Source organism: Lonchura striata, chromosome 4 (assembly GCF_050655825.1).
Source record: "Lonchura striata isolate lonStrDom1 chromosome 4, ASM5065582v1, whole genome shotgun sequence".
Lineage (NCBI taxonomy): Eukaryota > Metazoa > Chordata > Aves > Passeriformes > Estrildidae > Lonchura > Lonchura striata.
The window spans coordinates 6623517-6650843 of NC_140706.1; the positions used below are offsets into that span (position 1 = coordinate 6623517).

General features: G+C 39.2%; 1 protein-coding gene across 18 annotated transcripts; it reads left to right on the top strand.

The window, feature by feature from the left end:
* The first annotated feature begins 654 nt into the window (after positions 1-654).
* On the top strand, positions 655-27327 carry LOC146767509 (uncharacterized). 18 transcript variants are annotated; one of them, XR_014954620.1, is made up of 5 exons: positions 661-830; positions 21085-21110; positions 22439-22592; positions 23459-24456; positions 27084-27327. XR_014954620.1 is itself a non-coding variant. In XM_085577526.1 (4 exons), exons 1-4 carry the CDS (start codon positions 15202-15204, stop codon positions 27260-27262), a joined length of 366 nt encoding a protein of 121 aa, XP_085433652.1. In that variant the 5' UTR covers positions 14555-15201; the 3' UTR covers positions 27263-27327. The 18 variants fall into 18 exon arrangements, 3 of the variants coding, with proteins under 3 accessions (XP_085433652.1, XP_085433654.1, XP_085433653.1); XR_014954619.1 differs by having other exon boundaries at positions 662-830; positions 22464-22592; XR_014954616.1 differs by having other exon boundaries at positions 662-830; positions 22487-22592.

The following is a 27327-nucleotide window of genomic DNA, read 5'->3' on the forward strand; positions in this document are numbered from 1 at the left end:
CACGGACATGACTTGGCTTTGGTGGGAAGGGTGTGGGCATGCAAGGACACCTGTCCTGGGCTCACATCCATCATCTCCTGCTCTCCTGGGGCATGATGGATCCAGACTATTTGAACCCCAAGGCTCAACTGGAGCTTAAGCAGAAAAATGGCACCCTCCTGTGGCAATGGTTAAAAAAAAAAAAAAAATAGCTGCGACTAAATTCAGAGCAGGGTCTAATCTTATCAGCATGTGTTACCCCTGTGTACACCCACCAAAGGAGGCTTCATGAGGGATGAAGGTCCCCTATGTTTGCACAAAAACATTGGGATTTGGGAGCTGTGGTGATGCAGGGAGTGCACCAGAGCACAGCCAAGGCAAAAAGCCTCCAAGGTCAGGCAGGCAGTCCTGTGGCAAGCTCAGAGGCAACTGCTCAGCAGCACGGAGCCACTCTGGATCCCAAAGTCCACATCCGGACAGCTTCAGAGCCTACATCCTTTTTTTGGACTTGGCTCTTTGTCAAAACCATAGGGTACAGTGCCTGCATGGACTTCAAAGGGAGGACACCAAATGTGATTTGGCCCAGGCAGTTACGACCATTTATTGCCAGCATCTTTCTCAGATACTGCTGCCAAGGGTTAAAATGTTTACATGCCCCCTGATTTTAAATGGACCGGGTAGCATGTCAAATGCCAGTGAGAGGGACAGCTGGAGTATCTAAACCAAGAGCTTTGATCTTGGTATCTGTAAAAAAGAGGTCATTTAGTCTCCCCAGGAAGCACAGACATTTAGAAGGTCCCCGTACAACTCATGCAAGTATTTTATTAACAACAATTTCTATTCACATTTAGGTAGGTTGTGTTACTACTTACTTAAATTCCTCTTATATATGCATGTATATGCGTATATATGTATGAATATCTGCATTTTGTGTGTGTGTGTGTATGCATATATGTACACACACATATCTCATACACACGAATCGGTGTGCTTGTGTAATTATCTGTGTGCTTTCTAATGTCCAGTATTTCTATGCAGATGTACTGATCTGTCTAACTTGCAAACAAACAGCAATGGTTTAAGCATTATATTTTATCTCTAAGTCAGTGTTTGCAGAAGTGACATGAAAAATTTGTCTGTGTGAGATGCTTTGAGTAAACCTGCAATTGTAATAATAGAGTGTGGTGTTTTCAAGAAGATGCAGGCATGAAACACAGATTTCATTGTGCTGTAATCAGGTCTGACGTTGGTTCAGAAGAGAAGAATTCTAAAATACAGTATTGCACAGGGGAAATATTTTTATTCTTTAGGGGGGATTTGGTGGTTAGTTCACAATGCAATTAAAATAGCCACCAGATGTTTATGACTTCAGGCAGCAGTTAACTTTAGTGTCTCTGATCGCTGTCCTTCGCTTCTTTGTCAGAATAAATAAGTATGTTTCTGTGCTGGAAGAAAAAAAATCCTTAATTTTTAAACATACAGGGTTGGGAGGGGTGGGTATTTCCATTTGGCAGATCTCATGCTGTTCTGTGACAGACTTCTAAGAAATTACAATTTTGAAGTTAAAATAAAATCTCTCTCCAGGACGAAATAAACATATTTACTCAAATGTGAGATTAAATGTACAGTAACATCATTAAACTGAAGTGATTTGTGAGAAGCAGTATTGTAAAAAGCTGTGGCTTTTCCAGAGCATTTAATAAATAGAAAGATACATTTTTTTTTCTCATTGAATAATAGGATTATTCGTATGCAATTTTTTTAAAAGACACATTTAAAGAGAGCCTGCTGGGTTCTTATTATGGTAAATTTTTTAGAGTCTGTTATTCTTATTTGTTTCAGGGCTGTTAATTTTGAGGCCACATTATATTCAAATTATATTTGATTACCAGGCTCAGTAAGTGATCACAGTTTGTGTTCCATCACCAAAAGGAAAGTTAATAAATTAAGCTTCACACCAACATTTTAAGAGATAAATTATTGAGGTTCTGCAAAATAAATGAAAAAAAAAAAGAGTTAAAAAATTAGAGCGATCTGCCAGGCACCTTATCTAAAGGAGGAGAGCCCAGACAGGGGTTAAAAAGCCCTGAAGTGTCCTAACTTTAAATGCTGTATTTTAGCTATTCATTCACATCTGAGATGATGTTTTGACAAACTAATCAATAATTTAAGAATATAAATTTATGAAATATCTCAGATAATATGAAAATAGATAAGAGATTTGTATGGGTACATAGCAATAACAGTATGATTTTCAGAAACAAAATTATGGCATTAGAAAAGCCCCACAGTGTGAAAAGAAAATAATAGATAGTAAGAGAATATTTAATTTTGGGGATGTTGATAAGGTCTCGAAGGTCTGTGTCCATGCACAGAAACTGGCACCTTCTCAGCTAAACCAGGCAGTGTCACAGATCTGTGTTAATGGAGAACCCTCCACACAAACAAGCAAAAGGATTTGAATTTGCGTGGCTCTGCTGAGCCCCGATTACTCCAAGATTTGATGTTCAGTCTTTTGAGGCAACCAGACCTGATCCCCAGTGCGTGGAGCCACCAGGATTACTGCTCCTCTCGGGAAAAACCCTCGCAGGATTGCAATGGGCTCGTTCGGGCTGGTGCACAAACACATCAGGGGCTGTTTGGGGTCCAAAGAGAGGTGAGGTGCATCCCCCCAAGCTGCCCCCAGGCTTCCCTAGGCGGCTGTCAAAGTCTGAAAGCTGCTGCAAAGAATTTCAGCATTTCAGCTGGGACAAACAGGCGTTTTCCCCTCTGGAAAGCTGCTGCTCTCCCTGTTTCCATCTCTCTGGGTTTCTCTGGCAGCTGCTGATGTCAGGAGCCAAGGCTCTGGTTGTGCCCATCAGCTCCAGCCCCATGGGCTCTCAAATGGGGGGCTCAGAAACACCCAAAGTGACACAAAGGATGGAATATCAAAGGCTCTGACACCATTCAGAGCTACATTCAGCATTTACTCCTCAGTGTCTCTATTATGGCAATCATCCAGACTGAAAGAGAAAGTGTGGGTTTATAACGTATATTAAAGTACGCTGTGGTTTTAGGATATGCAAGTCACAGGGTGCTGGGTTTGCTGGCAGTGTTGTTCCAGCAAACTTACAGTTCATCCCTCCTGCCACCCTGGAGTGTGGGACTGCACAGGGTGAGTAGGAAGGACTGCAGCAGGACAAAGAATTAATCACCCCACCAGAAACTGTATTTTTGTAGAACACAAGTGAGTCACTCAAATCAGGGCATGATGCCAAAATCAAGACCAGCAGGTCAAAAGCAAGTCACTCTTGAGTCTCACTGCAGGCTGCCCAAGGTAATGGAAGGGCTTATTTTGCTCTGTCTCTAATCCTGGAAACTCAAATTAGACTCTGAATGAGCAACAGTACTCCTGAGCATGCAAGTCTTAAACAGTATTATTTACAAAAACAATTTGATTTTATTTCTTTTAATCAGCTTTTCATGACTTAATAACAATAGGGTTCAGGTGTAGAAATATATCACAACACAAATCCCTGCCCCAAACTGCCTTCCAGCCTCGTGTGTACAAACTGCTGTGTCTCAGCTGCCACTGCTCTCTCTCCAAAACCCAAAATTTGTGATATTTTATTTTTAACCTGCTGTAGGTGGTAGAGGGAGTCTAAAATCAGTGTCAACTAGTTTAGCAACATCTTCCAGTCAATGATGTAAAATTGTCCCATTATTGTGACTATATTTTTCCTTGCTTAGTTCCCTTGTTGCATTTTTTATTAATTTCCACCATGAATTACTTATTACAATCAGGAGAGAAATATGTGATTTGATTCAAGGCTGGCATTTCCTTCTTTTTTCTTACCTGTTCTGCAAAAAGTTCTTTACTCTTTTATTATAAGAATTTAAATAGCAACACCATATTTCACAGACTGAACTTATTCACTACTTATTGTGTTTTTTCCTGTCCTTCCTTCTCTGTGACCCCTTTTTCTTGTGCTTTTCAGCCTCACTTCATCTTTAGGGTCTGGGGCTTGCAGACACTCCCCTGTTCAGAAATATCCCTGTGTCAATGGCACTGCTCAGATGTGAAAAGTAACTCAAGTACTGGAGCTCTTGGAGAGCGGGACATGAACCAGCAGTGATCTGAGTGTAAACCAGCCAGGCAGGTTCCAGAAAAGCTTTTCTGAGCCCAAATGATTTCAATGTGCTAAAATTCACAAAATGCAAGGCAGATGTGCAGTGGTTGGGAAATGATGGTGCCCATGAGATAAGAGCTGTGATAACTTCTGACCCTCCTTTTGATATTACCCATGTGATGCCACACCACTAGCAGGGTCACCTAATGCAAAATAATTAATAAGCAGGGAGGGAAAATGCAATTAGGAAGCAATTCAGCAATGGTTTGCAAAAACCTGTTTTCAGCCCACTGGAAGTTGTAGCAAGGCTGTTTATGTTACAACCTCCCTGTTGCCCAGAAACAGCACATGAGACTACTGAGTGTCTGCAGAAACTCAGATCTGGTTTGTTTGGCTTGGATGTGCAGGAAAACTGATTTTTAAATATTACTTCAGCTTTGAGCAAGTGATTACTTTGGTACTTTTACAAGCCTTGCCTGGAAATGGGATGTTAATTGTTGTTAATGAGTCTGTCCACCTGAGTAAGCTCTGCAGGGCAGAACTCACAGAACATAATTCCTCTGTGATGTCTCCAGAGTCTGCACTGCTCACCCTCGTGTCTCTAGCATTTAAGAGCAACGGCACCAAATCTGCTCCTTCAGACCTCAGAGCTTTCTTCTCAGTCCAGGACAGTAGCCAGTTTCTGTTCCTCTTTCAGTCCCATGGGAATTTTGGAATGGAGTAAAGCCAAGGTTCAGCTCTTGCTGACATCTTTGACACAGGGAGAGGACACTGGTGTGTATGGGACTGTGGGATACTGAATAGGGAAAGAAGATTTTGGATATGGAGCTGGAGAATCATATTTTTATCTAGCTTAATCTATGGTGTAGCTGTGAGTAAAGGTGTACTGAGATGCTTTATCCTGATGGCATTTTTTTTTCTGCATTGACAACTTCTGTTCCAATTGCTTCAGTTCAATTTTCTTTGACCTTTCCTCTGCTACAGTACCTTAGGATCTATGTTTATGGCATTTCTTCGCAATCTATCAATCATGTTTGCCTGTGAGGGATATTTCATAGTAGCTCCCTTTGGGGGTCCCAGGTAAATAAAAAAAATACCTAAAAAACTACATTAAAATATTCCTATTTGGGATGGAGAGAAGACAAAGTTTGAGCAGTTTGAAAGATAGTGAAGCCTTTTATTTTGCTTTTGTGGGTGATACCTGCCTGAGCACATGTTATGGCGTTATTCACAAGGAAATAAAACAACTTTAAGACCAAGTTTTTGTGTCATAGCTGATAATCCCATTTATCTGCCTGTAGCTCACCAGGCTTCTTGTGCAAAGTGCAAAGTCAAAATTGGCACATTGTTCCCCAAGTTACTCCAGCTATCTATCCAAAGTCACCACAAGGCTGTATGAATTTCTTAATCTCATCCTCCACTGGAAGAGCCAAGTAACGGGTGGGGTTCTTAAGCCGGCAGTAAATGTCACTGGGGTTTGGCTGCTTCAGGCTAAAAGGAAGGGCTAACAAGCTCAGAGACAAGAGCCCTCTTGGAAAATTCCCTGTGAGCAGCTGCTCAGCCACAGGAGCATCAGATCCAGAGATCAAAGCTGGCAGGGCATCCCATGAGGAGGAGGGCAGCGATTCAGCCAAGCACCATTATAGCCAGCAGCCCCTACAGAGGAGCCCTGTCCACACTGCCTGTGCCCTGGGGAGCAATTCAGCTGGACAACATTGCATTCCCCACACAGAAATATTCTTTTTGTGTTATTGTAGATCAAATTTTTCACTCTGCACACAGTGTCTGTATGTGTATGTGTATGTGTTTCCAAAACTCATTTCTGCAAGAAATAGAAGTTTTTCTGATGGCAGTAATGTTTGCCCACTCTTGGGCTCATGGCCCCTCATGTTCCCAAGTCCAACATCTTCATCTCACTGGTGGAGCAGTTACTTCAGCTCAGTTATCCTCCAGAACTGGAGGCTGAGGTGTCTTTTCAATGACCCACTGTATCATTTTCAGTGTGCTGTTCCTTCATTTTGGGGTGGGATTTATCTTGTTCATCTGTTGTCTTCTTTAGGCTGAGTTATTCCCCAGCTCTGTTGGATGCAAAGATCTCTTTCCAGACTAAAGGTGGTCATGGCATCCAGTCTGGGCCAAGGATGTGCTGCTCTTTCTGGCCATATCCAACAGTCTTCAAATTAAAAAAAAAAAAAAAAAAAATTAAAGCAGAGAGGAAAAAATATCCTCATTATTTGCAGTGAAGAAATATCATGTTGCATGCTATTGAAACTATAGTTAAAATGTAAAAATCACCTGGGTTACTGCTCTTTACACAGGTAACTCCTGCTCCGAATTTGTTTGCTCATTGCCCAGAAATGGTGGCCTTAGACACAAAAAACCCCATTGTCACTTTGTCACCTTTCAGTTCATTTGACATGGTCTTGGCAAGATGAAAAGACAGTTGAAAGGCACCTCCATCTCCTGTCACTGTTGCTATTAAGGGACACGCTCTGTACAGTGTCCAGCCCACGTTTTAAAGCTTTGAAAATGTTCTTTGTCATTACAGTGCTACTGTCGGGTTCAAAGCAAATTCAGCTAAGGTGGGATTTAAGAATTACAGAACTAATTTACAAGAGTTCCATTTTGTAAAGAAAACATGGTGGAAGTGAAAAATTAATAGCACTTTTATTTAAAAAAGCAGACTATTTACAAAGGAAGAATTTGTACTTATTTTCAAATCAGAGTTGCAGTACTGGTAACTCATTATTTATTCCTTGAGGTGAAATTAATATTTTCCCCCTTAAAAAATGCTACTTAAAATTGCAAAATCAAGTGGACAAACAACTTTTAAAATTCTGATCAAGATTATTAATTTTTTAAAGTTTTTAATTTTAGAGAAGTAAATATTTTGAATCTTTACATAAGAGTTTTCAAAAAAAATTACAAGAACTGATATCTGATTATTGTCAGATTTTATTCTTACAGTCATGATTAATCTATTTCTTCTGTCTTCATTGGGACTAAAATCTAGAAACAACCATAAAAGTTACAATATCTGCCCCTGTGAATGGAAATCTTTGCTCTACAGAGGTTTTGTAGATCAGGCTGGAATAATTTTCAATTTAAATTCATTTAACTACCTAGGAATTAAGGAATAGCTTCTCAAATGTGCTTTTTATATTTAATTTTTTTAAATATTTTTAGATATGTAAAATATTAAGGCAGACTTGTGGAACAAGCAGAGTGAAAAATGGTCACAGTAAAGGTTCACATGTTGAGCTGTTGAATGTATTTTGTGCCTTTTTTTCATGCTAAGGTAATTCCTGTGGAAGATAAAAGTATCTCTTTTTTTAGATATTTCAGGGTATCTGAAATATAGCCTGAAATATCTAAAAAAAAAGATATTTTTTTCAGGATTCATAAAAGTTGAACCTGGTCTAAATTCTCATAAATGTTGAACCTGGTCTAAATTAATAAAAGATAGGCAAAAATTATAAATTCTAATCTGATACAGGATAGTTCTATGTTAACATGACTTTTAAAAAGCAGGAGAAAAATTAAACTATACCCAAGTTTTATACAGCCTTATGATAAACACCAGAGATGTGGCAATGCCAAATGTAGAATTTATTCCTGAATTTAGTAGCTAACAATATGATATATAATGTATGCAGTATTATACTATGCAAAAAATGTTATAATTTAAAATTAGCTATATACTCATATAATTTTATATATTATCTATATAAAATTAGGACTACTCACAGAATATTATTTTTATATACTTGTTCCAATATTTTAAAAAAATATATTATTGATTTATTATTACAATTATTCTATTAATATATAATAAATATAATTATATTATTTATTATATTATATCAGAAGAAGAGTATTATTAAATATATATTATCACAACAACATGTCATATAAATAAAATGTAACCACATAATTGCATTTAAATTGCTTATTACTTTTTAGTATTTTTCTACTTTTAATAGCTATATTTTCAATATTATTTTAACTTATATTTTCATATTATTATCCTCTTCAATTTTGAAGAATAGTCTAATTTTTTTAGTGGCCTGTGCTTCTATGTCCAGATCACATAACATTAATTTCTTTTCCTATAAAATTCAATAATTTTAAGAAGAAACTTTTCTCTATTTTGTCACACAATGTTACTGCTACTGAATATATGTGGTACCCCACACGGGCTGGCATAGTCTGGTTGTATGCCTTGTGAAGGTTTCGTGAAATTGCATATAAGAAAAATACAAATACATTCTACACACCTCTAGCCTTTTTCAGATTTGTTTTTACATTTGTTACAAATTATTTCAATATTATAGAAGAATGTACACACACCTTTCTATTATTTCACACTCAAAGAAAGATTTAACGGCAGACAAAATAAATCAGGAAATGTTAATTTCATAATCAAGAGGATTGAGCTATGTCTGCTTTCTTTTACATTCTTTAGGTAACTTTAAAAACAGACAGAAAGTATTTTTAAAATTGTCATAAATGGTCTTACTCCCTCTGGAGAAATGAAAACAATTATGCACAGAGTTTTTAATTCCTTTTTTTTTTCTCTGTTATTTTTTTTCTAACTTTTGGTGTAGAGCTTCATCAATAAATTCAGACAGATTTTTGTTTCTGAAAACGAAAGCCCATACCTCATTCTTAATACATTATTTAAGATCTGCATTCTGTCCCCCTTTCTTAAAGGTATTTATAAATATATGACCAGCTATTAACAAGAACTGAAAATCCTCTGACTCATCTTTGGTGAACCCAAAGGCCAGTGATCACCTTAAAAGAAAAATCCTAAAAACAGAAGCTTTCACTAGAAATAAACATCAAAGCTTATGATTAAATAATGGCTTTGAGTCTATTGAGGAAAGGAAATAGTTACTCTGTCCTTCCTCTCTGAGGTCAGTCACAATCATGGCAGGGTTCATATTTTATTCCCATTTCCAGTACTCTGGACCACTCTGCCTGGATTTCATCCAGTGTCCTTTCAAGCCTGACCAGTATAAGGTGAATATCAATGCAAATAAATTCAAGGGCAAAAGCATGGGGCAGTGACAGGTCCGCAAAACAAAAAATAAGGCTCTACAACAGCTGTGTGGTATCAGTTTTGCTTGATGCTGCAAAGACCTGGGGCATTACGCAAGCTGACAAGAAAAGATTTGATGCATTTGATAGCAGGTGTTTAGGAGGGATCAGTAATGTCAAGTGGCATCACTGTGTCAGGAACATCGAGTTTCAGGACAGAACAAGAAAGGAGAAGATTGTGGACTTCCTAACAAGGCACTGACTTCCATGGTCCCACCACTCCATGAGCATGCAGTGAGGCTGCAGGGTAGGGGAAGGTCTTGTGAGCTGGGTTTGCTCCTCCTGGCTTCCCAGCCCAACCTGGGACTCATCAAAGGCTGAGAAAGACAGTAGAAATCTCTGGTAGATTTTGACTTACTTGTCTTCTGAGGATGAAAAAGCTTTGGAGCAAGTACTGTTCTGCTTCTCCAGGGTATAAAATGTGATCCTACAGGGAAAGAGGTGAATGGGAAAAGGAAAATAAAAGACATCTTTTTGCAGGACTGCTCTTCAGCAGGAATATTCACACGAATCAAGGATTTCCAAACAGGCCTCTAGGGCTTTGTAGTGAAAACTTAGACCACGCAGACAAAATGGGCTTTAACAGACTGCAGAGCCAACATCTCCAGCAGTAGGCTCAGTCGACTCCAATGAACTCCCACAGATGTGAGAGCAGAAAAGTCTCCTGTTGTTCACATTTTCTCCCAGAAACAGCCTTTCTGCATGTGGCTGAAGAGCATCTCTCAGTAAAACACAGCCCAAAGAAGATAACTTGAAACAGATGGGAGAAAGAAATACTTAAGCCAGGACATATGGGTAGAGTAGACCTGTGAAGCAAGTGCAGCCAAATGGATTATGATGTAGTAATGTGTGAAAGAGGTTGCACTATTGTATGGACTATCTGTAAGTGGCATTTTTTCATGATTGAATCAAGAAAGGAAATGTACTCTATCCAAATGTTAATGAGAACCATACTTCAAAAATATCTATGTTGAGTTCTTGTATCAAATAATGTCAAAAATAACTCACTGTCCAAACTAGGATCTTACCTTTTTGTTATTTGTTTTAAAAACTCTTACTGAGGTTTTAAATATTTTCCTTAAATCTGCAGTTGATGAAGTTTTTTTGTTTGGATTTTTTTGTTGTTGTTGTTCTTTTATTTTTTTTAAATTTACAATGTCTTTAGGCTTCAGAAAATGTAGATAGTAACTGAAATGGGCCATTAAGGTAAAAAAAATCAAATCCCTCTTAGCTCAAAACTCTGGTTTTGAGCTAGACTGTTTTGCTTTACTTTTCTATGAAGAGTTTAGGATAGTCTTCCAAAACCAGACACAACTAAAATATAACACTTCTAGTGGTAAAAATGTTATTTCTTTGCAATATTCTAAGCTGTGTTTTAAAAGCCAATCAATGATTCTACAAACAGAATCTATTACAAAATTAATTTTAAACAAACAATACTTACCCCAAGCTATTTTCAGTTGAATGTTTGGCTCTAGCACTGAATAAAAGAAAGTGAAAATATTTATTCATGCAGCTAACTGGCCTATCAAACATCCAGCATTTGGGAGATCTCATGACAGAGCAAACACTCACACGAGTGCGAGGACAGCACCACATTTCAGCAGCACCACGGCGTGCCAGGGCTCTGCAGAAGGAGACCTGGGTAACACCAATGACATTTAGCAAATTACTGCAGAAAACTGATAAGGGCATGATCCTTTTTTATGGCGAAGATCATGCATAATGCCTGCTGCGCCTCAGCACCTTTTCATAAATATAGAATGAAAGCTTGTGGCAATATGCTGACAGATGCCACAGAGCAAGCAGTGATTCCCCCTGCCCTAGGCCTGGAAGCTGTACCTGGAAGCCCCATGGTGTAACACTGTGGCTCATTCCATGGCTCAGGAGGTCACGTAGCAATTGTTCAGGACAGAAAGTTGGATGAAGTGCTGAGTTTTGAAGGATGAGATTAACTCGTACTGTATTACGTGGTGAAAACACAACACGGCCTTGTTTTGGCAGTGTGTGGTCTCATTCTGCATGTAATTTCATGTGTGTGCATGCAAATATACATATAGAGAGAGGGTGGAAGAGAAAGTGTGCTAAAAAGTGGGTTTAGAGAAATTTATAGAGAAGACTTCGGCATCAGGACATGATAATTACTATTAAAATATCTTCCATGTGTGTCAAATAAGGGACTACGCCTAGAAAAGGAGGAATTTAGACAAGCTTCTTTCTTACACTAAGATTGGATCCTGACCTAGGTCATTTGGGGCCTTTCCCACCAAAAGACCCTGGAGACAGGACTCCAGCCAATGGCAGCTAGATAATGGCATGTGATTAATGCAGGGATGGACAGCGGCACGTGGATAATCTGCCAGAGAAGGCACAGGGATCCCCTGCTGAAAGATGGCATGGGATGGGTACCCACCTTCTCGCTGCATGTCAGCCCCAGGGGATCTGAGAGTTTCAAGATCTAACAGATAATTGTCTAAAGGACTGTCAGACTCATGGAGGTGTCTCAGTGTCCCCATGCTCTGGTCACACCATGTTTGACCCTTTGGCTAAGTGCATGTGATGGGGTGGGCCTGCAAGGTTCACCACCAGAGGCCCATTTCCCAGGGGAACACCTAGCACAGCACAGAGGTAGCACTTCAGCACCCTATAAACTCCAGGTTTATTGGTGGGAAAAGCACGTTCATGGATGCATCAAGGTCAAGTACATTTTTCCCTATCTATTCAATAGTGATGGCAGCTGTCTAATATTTAACCTGAATGTCCTGTAAAAAATTCATTATTATGGCTAGTGAAGGATTTCCTAAATACCTTTTTCTTTAGAAAAATTATCTGGATATTCTCCTCCCTTTTAGTTAGGATAAAACCTTCTCTCTCAACTTAGAAGCAAAAAGGCCAAATCATTGGGCTAGTAGAAAGCAGCATCATGATCTGGGTATATTTCAGATGTATATTCAGGGGTGAAGTATACCAATACAAAATTAGTGGTAACTGCAGTTTTGCAATTTTAGTATGTTGTTCATGTCATTTACTGTTATCCCATTTGAAAATTATAACTGCAGTGCTGTGCAATTGTTCCATGCCATAGCCTCTGTTTTTCCTGACCACTCTTCTCTTCCAGCCATGGGAGGGCAGGGGCAAGAGTACCTTTGGGATTGAGAAAGCAACCCTGACTGTGCTTCTGCAGAGAATGACAGCAGCCCTTTCTGGGAAATGATTGCACAGCATTTCTTACAGAAGAGGCAACACACCACTTTGGGGTTTTGTGGTATTCCAGATCATAGGATGGATGTAGCATGGTAGACTAAGTGCAGTGTTAAGTGCTAGAGTTTCAAGTTAAGGTGCAATTGTCTAGGTAAGAAAGTCTGAGCATCTTGGCCACAGCCAGATGTTTCCCAAATTCTACAAACCCCTTTGATTGGGAATAACTCTCTATGGACTCTATTTTTGCTGGGACAGAGAGTTAAGATCAAATCAATGAAAGGCCTCATTCACAGCAAAAAATTATTGTGGCAAAAGATTTTGCTGAGGCAAAAAGACCTTTAGAAAGAAGAGTGTGGGTCTCCTCCATGTCTCTGTGTTCTCATGAACTTGGCAGAAGTAAGGAAAAGACTAGAACTAGATTATGATTTATATTTATATAGCTTATAACTGTTATAACTGGTAATTTTTCTTTTGTTAGAATGATGCTGTTCAGTCAAAACAAAAATTCTTCTGATAAATTTAACTGGTTTAAGAAGATTATAGAAACTTTTAAAACTATTTTATCTATTATAGAAAGAGGAAATAAAAGCAGTTTGGCAGAAATATTTCAGCTGTATTTATATGTGGTTAGCTCAGGTGATGGGGAGCATCAGGGGTGAGGTTTTTTCCCAAGCTGGAATTTCTAGACACATACTTTTAATTCTGCTTGAGAATCAAAACAGAATCTGAAATGGCAGAATTTTCCATGGGATAGAAACTCCAGTTTTGTCTTAGTACTAAGACAGAAATGAAGATGAAAAGTTATAGCAAAACAGATTTAAACACTCATAAAGAATAAATACAGGTACTTCAGATGTCAAGTAATTCTTAAGTGTAAAGGGAAACCTTAGAGTCGTCCAGGTCTCTTTCAAGGGCGCACGCCCAAGAAGATGCCACTTTTCTGTCTTGCACTGACAATCTCTGCTGCTGGCTGAGAGGGACCATGGTGACTCTTTGCTACTGCAACAATTTTCATAGAGCACTTGTGAACATAAATTCCATGGAGCTTATGGAAAATGAGCAAGATTATCAGTCCTCATGCACACGATGTGCTCAGGTAAAGAAGGGGCTGACCTGTTGTGGCTGATTCCAATGGGGAATTAACAGACTTCAGTGTATAAGTCATCCAAACAATACCTGGCTCACCATCAAAGGTAGGTGAGGAGGAGACAGGAAAGGCAAGAATGGCAACATTAGACACCAGAGTAACTTATAAAGGTCTCAAAGGGGGAATTTCCTTTGTTCCAAAGACAGCTTCTACGAATTTATAGTAGGTACAGGTTCATGCCTCCCCTGCACCAACACAAATTTTATTCAAGATGATCAGCAGAAAAAACCCCATGGTTCCTCCTTCACACTGTGGGTTATGTTGGCAGCCCAGTGGTGTTGTGGCAGTGGTCAGTTTGTTGATTAGGCCGACACACCACTGCTTGCTGGTAAAGAAAGCAATGTGGGTGAACATTTTCCACAACCAACTTCAAGGGATCACAGGATGGTTTTTGTTGGAAGGGACCATAAAGACTATCGAGTTCCACACCCACAACCACACCTTGTATCAGATCAGTTTGCTCAAAGCCCCTTCCCACCTGGCTTTGAACACTTCCAGGAAGGGCTTTTTCTCTTTTGTCCTGGCCATCAGAGACTGTTCCACAGGATTTTAGGGTTTGGGTTTACAGTTCATCTTCCAGATACTGGTATTTGGCATATGGTGGGAAAATAAACCTTGTTATTTCTCCTATGGCTTCCCTAGTCACATTGAGATTTTTGCTGCTTAGAAGTTAATAACTCTAATTTGTGTTCAAAAAACTCTGTATTTTTCAAGTTTGAAAGTTTTTCAGTCCACTTTAGGACATTCACCAGAGGAGCTGAAGTGTTCTCCTCTACCTCCTAACAATTGACATTTTAGGGTCCTTCTTATATATATATTTGACCTTTTCAAACTGAAAAATTCTACTTCTCTTTCCATGAGACATTTTTATTGCAGACCTGATCCTCTTCACCTTCAAAGCAAAACTCGAGATAAAGAAGTAATTCCAAATGAGTCTATACAAAAAGAGTGATGCCATTTTTCTGACATAAGGTTTTTCATGTTGATTTTCACTGAAAGACTGTGCATAGTTTTCAGTCCATTGTAATTCTTGGCATTGTGATGAGATACCCTTTTTTAGAGCAAGAATAACTTGCGTGGCACATGGTTTTGTTACTAAAACATGCACTTCTAAAAAAAATGTCTTCCAGAGTAAAAACTTCAGTGCTCCTAAACTACTTAGGGGCTTAGCTGATCTCATTGCTGCTCCCTCTGAAAGCTCAAAAAACTATATTGTATATATATATATTCCATAAACAACAACTAGGACCTGTCATTTGCTGGGTCTTTATTGCCTTTCAAACACAGAGAGAACCCAAAACTCGTGTTCAGATCTGCATTTCAACAACACAACGTGTACCTAAGTCTGTGCCTTGGTGGGAGAAGGGATTATGAGCCTGGAGGATCACCAGGTTCAAAATAAAGGTTGCCTGTCCTGAGGATTCACAGTCTAAATAGATCAGCAGTTGTAAAGGAGCAGGGGGTGTTGTTTTTAGTGAAATCCAAGGTGACAGCATCCTTGGAACGCGGCTCTTGTTTGTACAATGGAGCTTTTACACCAACATTTGCAGGGCTCAGCTTCTCCTCTTAAGCTTTTAAGACCTTGACCTGCTTTGCAGCGATTTAAAGGGCATTGGTGATTTTACTCCCCAAGCATCTCCTGCAGCGTGAAGCAAATCCCACATGGAGAGTGCAAGTGCCTGTCTGGGACATGGGTAAGGAGCACACGGCGGGGGGGAGGGTTTTATCAGATGAATGTTGGGCTGGGCACATAACAAGTGCTATGAATTATGCAGGCAGCCAGGGGAGTGCCATGAGACCCGCACCGCCCTGTCACACCCTCTGCTTATGCCCCTTCCCTTGCAGAAAGGGCTATTTTAGGAATGTTTAGGAGAGCTGAAAAATATTTAATTGGGACTATTTTTTACCATCCTGTTAATAAAGTAAGGGGCCTTAATTGCTTTGGTGTATCACGTGCCTTCATTCTGACCAAAAATAGCCTACACTCTTCATAAGAACATTACAACTGTAAATTCTGATAACTTGAGAACCAGGAATGAGCATTGATATCTAAAAATGTCCCTTTTTGACAGCACTGAGAGACAAGGGCTAAATCTGGATATGAAGCTATGGCATTTTTTTACTATAAACAAATGCTGTCAATGACTGAGTACTTTGATCTGATAGACCACGAGCCAGAGTGGGCAAATAATTCCAATGACAAAGCATTTGCGAGAGGGGAAGGGACAGGGCTCAGCTGGGAGCCTATATGTTGCCAGATCAAGAAATTAGGGGGTGGATTGTAGATGAAGCTAGGAAAGAATGTGTTGTGAAGACATTTATCATAGCCTACCTAGTACCTGAGCTTTTTTTATATTTACTCACCCTCTCAACAATATATTTATTTATTTGTATATATGTGCAAATATATATACATATATTTACATGAAAATGTGTGATGTCCTCCTGCCTGTATTGCCATCAAAAAAAAATTTGAGATATTTATAAATAAAGATATGATATTTGTATTATATAAATAAATAAATGTATATATGATTGTTTTTTATCTGCTAGATCTGGGAGGGAAACCATTCCCACCAAGGCATACACCAGCAACACAGTGGCACAATGGCACCCTCTGTTGCCCTGCATGATTCTTTTGATGGCTGATCCATACACATGGATGTATTAACTCCTGAAAACATCTGTGCATCACCTTCTCCAAATCTGACTCCTTCCTGCCCAACTTCCTTGTTTGTTTGGAGTTGTCCTCTGTTATTTCCCTTCTTAACAAAATCCAGTTTGTTCTTTGAGCCTGTACTGGAGGAGATGGCGAATTGCGAGATTAATTAGCAATAGGAAGCTGTGAGAGGCTGTATTGCCACACTCATTTTGAGAATAGCAGCCTTCTGTCCCCATTTTGTCCTCCCTAACACAGCTAATGACAGCTTCCTGCAACAGTGGCATTAAACACTGAGCTCAGTCCTGCAGAATAGTGATCATTTCTGGGAGATGCTGTGGGAGATGGCGCCCGGCGCTTCCTGGAAAGTGATTAGTCCTAATGAGATCGGGTTGTCCAACTCTCATGCCACTAATTAAATCACAACTTCTTCCTTTTTTCAGTTACACAAAAGCTTGATTCATGAATTAAAATACGTAGTAAATCTGATTGTAACTCTGATCCTCTGTGTTCATAATTAAACAACCAGTTCCTTTATGAATTGAAACAAAATTCTTTTTGGGGCATGGTAAGTTTTCACTCCTAAACATATTCATTTACATCCATGTGACTACACTTTAATTGCTCATTAATGGGATGACACACAACCACCTTGTTCTTTCTAGACTTCCCTAATTATGACATTTTTGAACTTTAAGGACAACAAACTCTTCTCATATAGTAATTTTTTCTTTAGCTTCCCACACTCTGTCATGTTACTAAGAATTATAAAACTATCTTGCTCTAACATTATAATTAATGACTGATTTTATTGTGTTTGCATAAGAAAAATTAGATATATACTGTCCATTACTGCTGATACAACTTCCTGCTTTCCCCAGAGGAATCTGAAAAATTATCAAATGCTTTACTTATAATTGATTGCTTAGGAATGATCAGTCAAAAGTCATCAAATATTGTCAGCATCAGAAGATTTTAATTTAAAACCCCCATGTTTTCTTTGATAGGTGTTTTCTAGATAAAATCTTTTACACTAAAAATCTTAAACTCTAGATATACAAGGGAGATGAAGAGAAATGAAAAGAGAAAGCAGAAATTTGACATAAAAATTAGTTTGGATTTTGCATGTACATAGTAATTTTTCAGAATCCATACCGCATTTACTTGCTTTGATACAAAGAAGATGTTATTGAGAAGTCAAACTGAGTTTTATCCCAGGCCTCATAAAAACAAGCATGTTTGACAGTTGTGGGAAAGAAGGGGGCTCAAGATGGATCTATTGTTCATGCAGAAAGATCTCCTTTCAAAAGTTAAATTACTTGTAATGATTCCATGTTAATTTGTTATTTGAATCCCCTGCAATCCCACTTTCCCCAGAAAGAGCTGGATGAGGGGAGATGGTAAGGATGTTACTTGAGCTTTTTGGCTTAGAGTAGATCTCTGCTGAAACAAGTTCTGATTGCTGCTGAACTAGATATGTGTTATTTTCTTTCAAAATTAAACCTGCAAGTTTCAGAATTCAACAAAACAATTTCTTTTCTGATTTTTACTTTGATTTTGTTACAAAACCACCCAACAACATGATGCTAAATTGCCAGAGAAAAGTTATTCAGAAACAAAGCCAAGCCCAAAATAGCAGTATTTTAAAAACGGCACATTTCAACAGGATGGAAATTCTTTTCCCTTTTTATTTTCTTAAACTAAAGTGCTGACAAAATCAATACATTTTCTGAAGTGTTTCATTTTGACCAAATTTGCATGTACTGGTAGAATAGTGGATCCACTAAACTGATTATGAATAGTTGAGGCTGCATGTTTTTCTTTTTTGGGTTAAGGCCCCTACAAGTCTACCGAGACTGACTTAGTCTTCCCTGAATAGAGCAATTATTCTAATAAAGACAAAAACTCCAAACCAAACAACACCCAGAATTGTTGTGACTCCATCCAGAAAGGTGAGAGGTGTCTGGTAAAAATACAATACAGAGTCAGATATTAATGGGTACAGACTATTTTAGGCAGTGTGTTTGGTATTCCAAAGCACCATTTAAAGGATAGAGATGAAGAAAAATGTGGATAGCCTGAAGACAAAGATGCATGTGAAGAATAAGATTTCTGACTAATTGGAAGCTGGTGAAAGAAAGCCAAGAAGGGAACCCCAGTATCTACACGCCTGTTTGTGTCACTTCAGTGCCTGGTAAAGTTATGGAGAAGATTATTCTGGAAGATTATTCTGGAAGATTATTCTGAAAAACACCGGAAGGGCTCCTGGCCAGTGGAAAGTGGAAGCTGAGCCAGCAGTGCCCCGGCAGCCAGGAGGGACATCCCTGTCCTGGGGCAGCAGGCCCAGCATGGCCAGCCCGGCAAGGGAGGGGATTGTCCCGCTCTGCTCGGGCTGGGCGGCCTCACCTCCAGTGCTGGGGCAGCTCTGGGGGCCACAATGTCAGAAAAACATTAAACTATCAGAGAGTGCCCAAAGGAGGGCACGAGGATGGTGAGGGGCCTTGAGGGGAAGCCGTGAGAGGAGAGGCTGAGGGCACTTGGTCTGCTCAGCCTGGAGGAGACTGAGGGGAGACCTCAGTGCAGTTACAAATTCCTGAGAGGGGAAGAGGAGGGACAGACACTGATCTCTGCTCTGTGGTGACAGGGACAGGACCCAAGGAATGGCCTGAAGCTGTGCCAGGGGAGGTTTGTGCTGGAGATCAGGAAAAGGTTCTTCCCCCAGAGGGTGGCTGGGCACTGAACAGGCTCCCCAGGGCAGTGGGCACAGCACCAGCCTGGCAGAGCTCAGGGGGTGTTTGGACAAAGCTCTGGGGTACAGGGGGACTCCTGGGGATGGTGCTGTGCAGGGCCAGGAGCTGCACTGGATGATCCCTTTCTGCTCAGGATATTCTGTGATTCTGAACAACTCTGTGAAAACCCTGATACAATAGGCAAGAAACCCAAAACAGGCCACAGAGTGCTGTCTGTCCTTAAATAAAGACAGATTCATGACAGGTGACTCCTGTTTTCCTACTAGTTCACAAATATTTTGTTTAGCTACACAGATTCCCTGGAAGTGGGGGGTATGTTGTCAGGTCAGAGGACCTGCTGTTGGGTTATATCATTGTTATGAAAGTCATGCTGCTAAGGAGCTTTGAGTTGTACCCCATACTGAGAATAGTCTAAATAATCTGTGACTCAAAGTATCTCTCATCAGGGATCACTGTGAACATGAGCAATTTCAGCTGACCCAACAAGCTAAACACAAACATGTCAAGATCTCAACAGCACCAGAACATTTGTTTTCAATATCCTGAGTGTGAATTCAGGGCCAATGGGCAACATTTATTTGGTAATGGTTTTGTTTGCCAGATGTTTTTTTTAATCTAATTTTTCTGTAGAGCACATACAAGTATGTACTGGAATTAAAAGGATGATAGAAAAGAACCCAGTAGCCAACTCCTGGTTTATTGCAGCAGCATAAACTTATTTCCAAGACAAAAGCCATTATTCCACATTTGCATGGGTGTGAGATATCAACCCAGCCCATTCTCTTAAGGGAACATCTCTTGTAAACAAATAAATTAAACTTTGAGCCTTTTGAAATTACATTTTGAGAGTGGTAGGGCAAGAGAGAGCACAGACTGTAAACCTCTGCTCTCTCTTAGGCTGAAGGTCATTGCTTCCAGAGGGAAAAAACAAAGTGCACCTTACTACCCATGGCCCCAGGTGCTGAGGCTGACCATAGCTGACCCTTCTGAAGCTGCCAGGAGTCCAAAGGGAACCACAGCCTGCAGGAGACAACCAAAATAACACAAACACGTAAAACTGCAAGTGAGATGAGGCATGGAGATGCTTTGCTTGGGATGCTGGCAAGGCGCCCCAGCCATGCTCCCTCCCCAGCCATACCTACAATGCACTGCAGGAATGTGTTCTTTGATTTAAACCATTTTCTCAACAAGTAACTTTTTAATTATAATTTCATTTTGGACAGCAGTAATTGTCAGGGTGGGCACATTAAATATGGAAGCTGAATAATGCTGGGACCAGAGAAAGGTTTCTGACTTTAAATGAGCTGCACTTACTAAGTTCTATGTCCACATCAAAGGTATTTTGCAACGAAATAGAACTGGCACACTGTTATACTTCTATCAAAGTATCACATGCAATTTTACAGATAATTTCCGCTGTAGCATATTCTATGAAGAAGCTAGACCAGGAATACTGAGACACAGCTCAAAATGATAATGTGTCTTTTCCCCCAGGTTGTCAATAGATTCAGAGCAGGCACAGTGCCAGGTTAAAGCAGAGCAAATATTTGCAGTTCAATATTTTATCCACCAGAAAATTCCCCAAGTTTCTTCTAGATAATTTTGGCTGATAAAACATTTCTTTAACTGCAAAGTTTTATTTTGAAGCACTACTGAGTGTGAGCCCAGAAGGACAGACTGAGATTATTTTTAGAATCCTAACTCCTAGATAAAACCAGGACATTCATTTTTGCAATGCATTTTTTATAAATCTTTGTAGATTATTTGTTAGTTGGTTCTGGAGATTGTATATGGAATTATTTGTCCATGATAGAGATGTCCTTAAGCCAAAATCTCAGATCCTGCAGCTTTGCATACAGCTCTCCCCTTTTTCCTTTTATTGGTCATAACCCTGGGAGGTTATGACCTCAGATTCCCCAGAGTCTGGAGGGAATTTGGGTCTGAATTTGAAATTAAAGTAAGGTTCATCCACTGAATACATACTCTTATTTACCAAAGGGAGCCAAGCTCAAACCACATCATGTTGAACTTTGGCCATATATTTTATAAGATATGACTTCAAATGCAAAAAGGCATACCAGCTTAAGAAAATACCACTCTTTCCTCCTTTCAAACAGATTTTCTTTGCTTTTCTAGGGTTTGCCCTCTTCACTGCTCAAAGAGTAAGTATTCAGTTGATAAATGGGAGACCTCTTCCAGATAGAGACCATCTTGGCTACACTCACACTATTAAAAAATGCAAATACAATTTGTAAGGGAATCCAAAATTTTCTAGGAACGCTTAAAGCTTACAGGAGTGTCAGATTCTTCAGACTGAGCAGAGTCTGTCCAGATGGCTTAGTTGGGATATGCGTGCTCACCTCACCAGAGGAAACCCAAACTGGAACTTAGGAGGGTTTATTAGCAAATCCCACACACACTGAGCTATCCTTATAAATACCTAAGGAATTAACTTATAGGTTAGCCCACAGTACAAAAAGAGGAATGCATGGGTTTTTCCACAGATGGTTATGTGAAAAAATATTTCTCCACCACTTGTTATTACTTTGAGATAATATAAATTATTCCTGGCTTCTACAAATGGATTCAGTGGCAGATGTAGTCAATCAAGAAGGGCCTTGCTCTGGATTTTAGCAGCACTTTAGGACAACAAGCATAAATGCTTCACTAATATTTAAGATGGGATTTATTGATGTGGCCATGCTATTTCATATACATAACTTAAAAACATCTTTTTTAAAATAGACATTCAATAAGCGTTCTAGCTGCAGAGGATCCTGCATAACCCCTTAAAGAACACGAACATAAAAACTCCACCAGAACAAGCTCCTTTCTATTAATTCCTGATATTATTTCACACTGAAGCTTGTCAAATATTTAAATACTCCATATGCAGCTTCTTTTTTTTTTACATCAAGCAGTTATTTACTTCAAAAAAAGATAGCACTTGGTTCTGTAACTCCCCGTAAACTCCCTGAAGGTTGTACAATGCAGGTCTCTGATAAGTCCTATGGAAGGTTGTGGATGACAGAGAATCCAGCTTTGTAGTTCACAGCTTGTTGACCAAATGTGATTTTTATTATTATTATTATTATTATTATTATTATTATTATTATTATTACTACTACTACTATGTTTGTAGAAACAGTAAATTTGCATTTTTCACATTATTAAATGTGCTTGTTGTATCTATATTAAAATAGATAATATTGCAAAAATTGCTAGGGGGAAGGAACCTCTTTACCACATTGGAGATATTGTACCAGGTTGTTGTTTTGGGAAAAAGGGGAGGAATTGCACCTTTTCTGAGAGCAACAGCCCACTTGTATGGGGAGGGTGCCACAGGCAGTCCTGTTGCCTCGGGTAGGAGAGGCAGGAAACTGGATTACAACAGCAGTGAATAGGAAGGTCTTAGCAGAGTCACAAACTAGACACTTGCCAAAATATTGAGATTTTAGTCCTCAGAATTACTGAACAAGTTCTTCCTCAGTTTTCACAGCTGAGACTCATTTCAGGGGTCTGTGTCCCTGGCTTCCAGGCAAAGCAATATAGAAAAATGGATGACCAGAACTGCACCCTGAAAGTAATCTGCTCATGGAAACTGTCCTGGAATATTGGATTGGACCAGCTCTGTGATGGTCATGGTAAGTTTTCACAGTTATACTCCAAACCAATTGAAGCTCTTTCAGTCAAGTTCTGATAGCTAACATCAGCCCTTTGAGGTGAATCATGGGGTGAGAACTGTTTGCCCAAACATTCACTGTTTAATGAACATTTCAAAGTCATCATGTGGCTAGAGCTGTCCCATAAGCAAAGAGTTTTTATAAAATGAGTGATATTATGATCACCCCCTGTGCTGAAGTCTCCTGCAGCTGCCAGAGTGGGCAGTGGTGAGGCTGGTTCCTCAAGGGAAACCTGTGCAGATTCCTGTATTTTCTGATTTTTATGCTTCTGCGAGGCAATGCTGTGACTACATGAATGTCATTTTTGTCATTTAATACTGTTGCTAACCCACATAATTGTTAAGGGACTGCACTGTGCAATTTAGCATAATTAAGACAATTACACAGTTAAACACCAAGAGCAGTCAGTAGCCATTTTTTGCCCTAGTGTAAGGAAACCTAAAGGCTCCATGTATTATTCCTGTGCACCCTTGGGGTTTTGATTGCTGATGAGCATGAGGATGATCATGGGGCACTGTCAGGCCTTTTTACTAGGGGGATGCTGTTGATTAAGGAAGAGGGGGATCTGAGCCTATTCCCATCACCCTATATGTTACCATGTGGGAACTTGACCTCCGAGCGTGTTATTTGAGCCACGCTCGAGATCTCACCAAGAGAAGATACTTAACACATTTCCTCTGCATTTTACATCCATCTGAAATGTATTTAGCTAACTTTTGAGGTACCTTGCATGCTAAACCTTGAACCACAATTGTGACCTCTCCAGTTTCCCTTATTCACACAGTATTTAATTTGGATGACATATTTTTATAATATTTATTTTTCAGCCCATTTTGAGACTCTCATGTTAATGCCACAAGAACTTCAGTCTACTGTATAATATTTCAGACATGGAGGGGAAAAAAATAGAAGAAATAAAGAAAAAGAAAAACCAGCCGTCTGCATCCACTTAAACTACGTTACAATAAAGCTCAGTAAAGATCTGATCAGCAGTTTTTTAGTCTGCTCTGATTTAATATGAAATAAATTAGTGGAAAACCTAAAGGCTGAAAGGAAATTTTTTGCCACTGTTTAAAACAGGACATGAATCCTTTAACATAATATTTACACACTCTATATTAAATACTTTCTGCAAAGGTAAAATTTAGCACTGCCAGCTTCAGACAGACTGGGAACAAAATTTGTTTATACTTAATAAATCTGATTTTGAGAAGAAAAAGTTTTGTTCTTTTTTCCTTTTTTCCCCTCCTGTGTATACACTAGCATTGACAGAAAATCCTTATTTCAAATTATGTAAACATACTCATTAAAAAACTGCTGAGCACTTAAAGGAGAAGACACAATTTGTATTCTATTTGCTAGTGTTTTCATCTTGGCCTTCAGAGTTGCTATGATCTGTTATCTCTGGTGGCCCACAAAGCTTTTGAGATTCTTAAAGCACCATGGCTTTCTGTGATCTCTATATCCCAGCATGGCTTTATTCATGATCATTGCTAGTAGATTTAGCATGAATTTTTTGACAATATACTCTAATATTTGGGAAGGAAGGTGTCTGCCAAGAAATATCAAATTGTCAGACATGACATTTTCACCAGAAAGCGCTGTCCAGTTTTTCCCGGGTAAATTTCCTGGTCCAGGTTTGAACTGCTATTCAAAACAAGATGAAGATGGACTTTTCCCAGGGAAGACTCCACAGTCCCCAGCCCAGCTCTTTCAGAACATCTCAGAAGACAAATATAAGTCTCCTGCCCTGTTGACCTAGAACACACAGCATTATAATCCCAGAGCCTTAAACCTTCAGCTTTGTTTTGGGAGGGGGTTTGAGGTGGGTACTATTTAGCCATGTGGAGATGAGAACATTTTGAAAAATCAAGAGATCTTTCATGAAATAGAAAAAGTTTCCTACAGAGCTGCAATTAAAATCATGCCCAATCCCTTGAAAATATATACTGTTTATTAAGGAAGTTACTAAGATGTGCCATAGCTCCCAGGCAGAGGTGAGAAAGAAATCTTAACTCACCATCTACTTCTTTCATCTGAGATTTATCATCTAGCCAGACAACTTGGATCATTAGCACATCAAAGATCTTTAAACATCCCAGGTGAAAAAAAGAAAAACTTCTTTAAGACCATGGTATTTCAAAAATCAGCCGTGTATTTGTAGATTTTAAGATCATATGGAAACTTTGCAGTCACCTTCTCTGACATCTGCAGAACATAGCCCAGAGGAGGCTGCCCAGCAATTCCTAAATTATTTCCAATAAATTGTGGTTGACTCGGGGCATCTTTCTTGGAAAGACATTCAGTCTGATTTAAAGACTATAAGCAACTGAGAATCCACCACATTCTTTGGCAAACTGCTCGTTACAAATAGGGCAAAATCTCACCAACAGGAATGGGAGTTTTGTCTGGACTCATATTTAATCTGCAGATTAAATATTCACAAAATGTAGAATTATTAAATATTCACAGGAGAAGTGGGTTGTAGTTTACTCCTTCCAGAAACCATAAGACTGTAATGATAAGTAAAGTAAGGAGTTGGGGAAAGTATTAACAGGTTTGAAACAATTTTTTAAGTCTGTTAAGGTGCACAAAATCCCTACAAGAGCATGAAAATGTTCATCCAAGACACATTCTTTATGGTTTTGAAGTCTAAAATCTTAGTGCTCAGAGATAATATCTATTTAAAATACATGAGCAAACCAAGTCATAAAAAGTCTGTTCCTCTAACTTTGCTCCCAGGACAGGTCTTCTGATGCCAGTAAGAGTCCTACAAAAACATGAGCAACACTCATTCCACTAGTCAGAAATGGTTTGTATGGCAGGATTTCCAATAGAAAACTGATTTTATCTTGCCTTGACCCCAGTTTGGTCCAATTGCTTTGCTACACTTACAGACAGAAGTCCTCAGCTAGCCCTATGAAAAGCAGACAGCCATAATGTAAATAGAGTTTCTATTTACTCTGAAGTCAGAAAATTCATTCCAAGAGAACAATAAATGTGGGACCACATGCATTGTTTACTTATCTTTAGGAACACTGTTATTCCCCAAACAGGCTGACTGCTTCTCACTACCCTTGTTCAGCTCCTTTTGCAAATGCATCTCATCAGCTTCAGCTAATTCATCACTATGGTTTGACAATAATCACTGACTCTCTTTCTAAAGATAATCTGTGTTTAAAGGCTCTGTTATATAATATGCTTTAAGCCAAGAATATCTTGCAACATTTGGAAAGGTAGGGCAGTAATGTTCTGCCAGATTCCTCTCAGCATTTAAACATCATATTTTACATGCCAAAAGTTCCTTCAATTAATAATGACTTGTGAGTTTTAAGATGGATAATTTATATCTGAAAACAATTAGGGAAGGCAGTTTATAAAAACTTATCTTGTTTTGGGAGACATTACCACAAAAAATGTCACTGCAAGAGAGAGAAATAAATGGACTGAAATTCAAAGATATGTCCTGGCCCCTTGGGAAAAGTCTGTGATAGTTCAGAGCCAGTTTGCTTCAAAGGTAATTCTGGAGAAAGAAAGATTTTTCAGAGACATCCCAGTAACAGATAAGTGAGTGAGTCCTTGCAGGATTGAAGAAGCAACAAAGAATAGTAGAGGCAAAGAAGGGGTTTTCAGATCAGTGTAAAAGAACATCCTAGAAAAGGGAAAAGACAAAGCTCTAAATCTGGGACAAAAATAAGTGGAAGTATATTTAAAATAGTCACAGGAGAGAGGAGACAGGTTAGAGAAGCAGAGCACTAAGTGTGGCATCAGAGCTATCAATGAACTAGAGACAAAACACTATCCTCCATATTTCTCTAGCTGAGCAAAAATGTTTGTTCAGATTGGACAGAAAACAAGAGTCAAGATTAGAGATTCACCATGAGAAGGGCCTGTCATGTAAAAGCACAAAGCCCATCAGCTGTAGTGACAAAGAGCCTGTTTGGGGCCAATGGGCAGGGATGTGCAGCAGTGCCATGGCCCAGGTCATGCTGACTGCAGTGAGAACTGTCAGCAGACACCCCACCCACCCGTGGGAAGTCACACCACAGCTTTTCTGCAAAATCAAGGATCTGCCAAGGATCAGCAGGCAGCTGTCCAAGCCCTCAGGTCAGCAGAGAGATGCAGAGCTTTATGCAATTCTTATTGCCATTAGAAAATAAACCACATACTAATTATTTTTATTCTTGCTGGCATATGAGAAAACACAAGTGAGAACCCTTGGTTTCCCTACCTCACAGAAACCCATATTTTCACTAAAGGAAAGGGGTTACCTCAAACTTCTAAACTTCCCCAGTTGTGCATTTAATGACACTTTTGTTCACCTGTTGCCTGGCTAAGTTGTTTTAAGAAATTCCTCTTTGATAGCTGCATAATTATCCTGCATATCCTGAACTGCTCATTATGCAAGGACCAGACCCCAAATTCTGATTTCCTTGACTATTTCTCTTCCAGATGAATGGACAAACAGATTTCCCACAAGCTCAATGCGGAAAGACTTGAAGGCTCAGAAAGAAGAGGCCACCACTGAAGTCTGCAGTGTCTCCTCCAGTTCAAATAAAATGGGGAATAAAAAAAGTTCTGTATTAGCTTATAATGTGAAAAGAGTGCCTGTCACCATTCTGATAAATTAATTTAGATTTGCAGTTTGGATTACAGTGAAAGATTCAAATACACTTCATAGACACTAATATCTGTA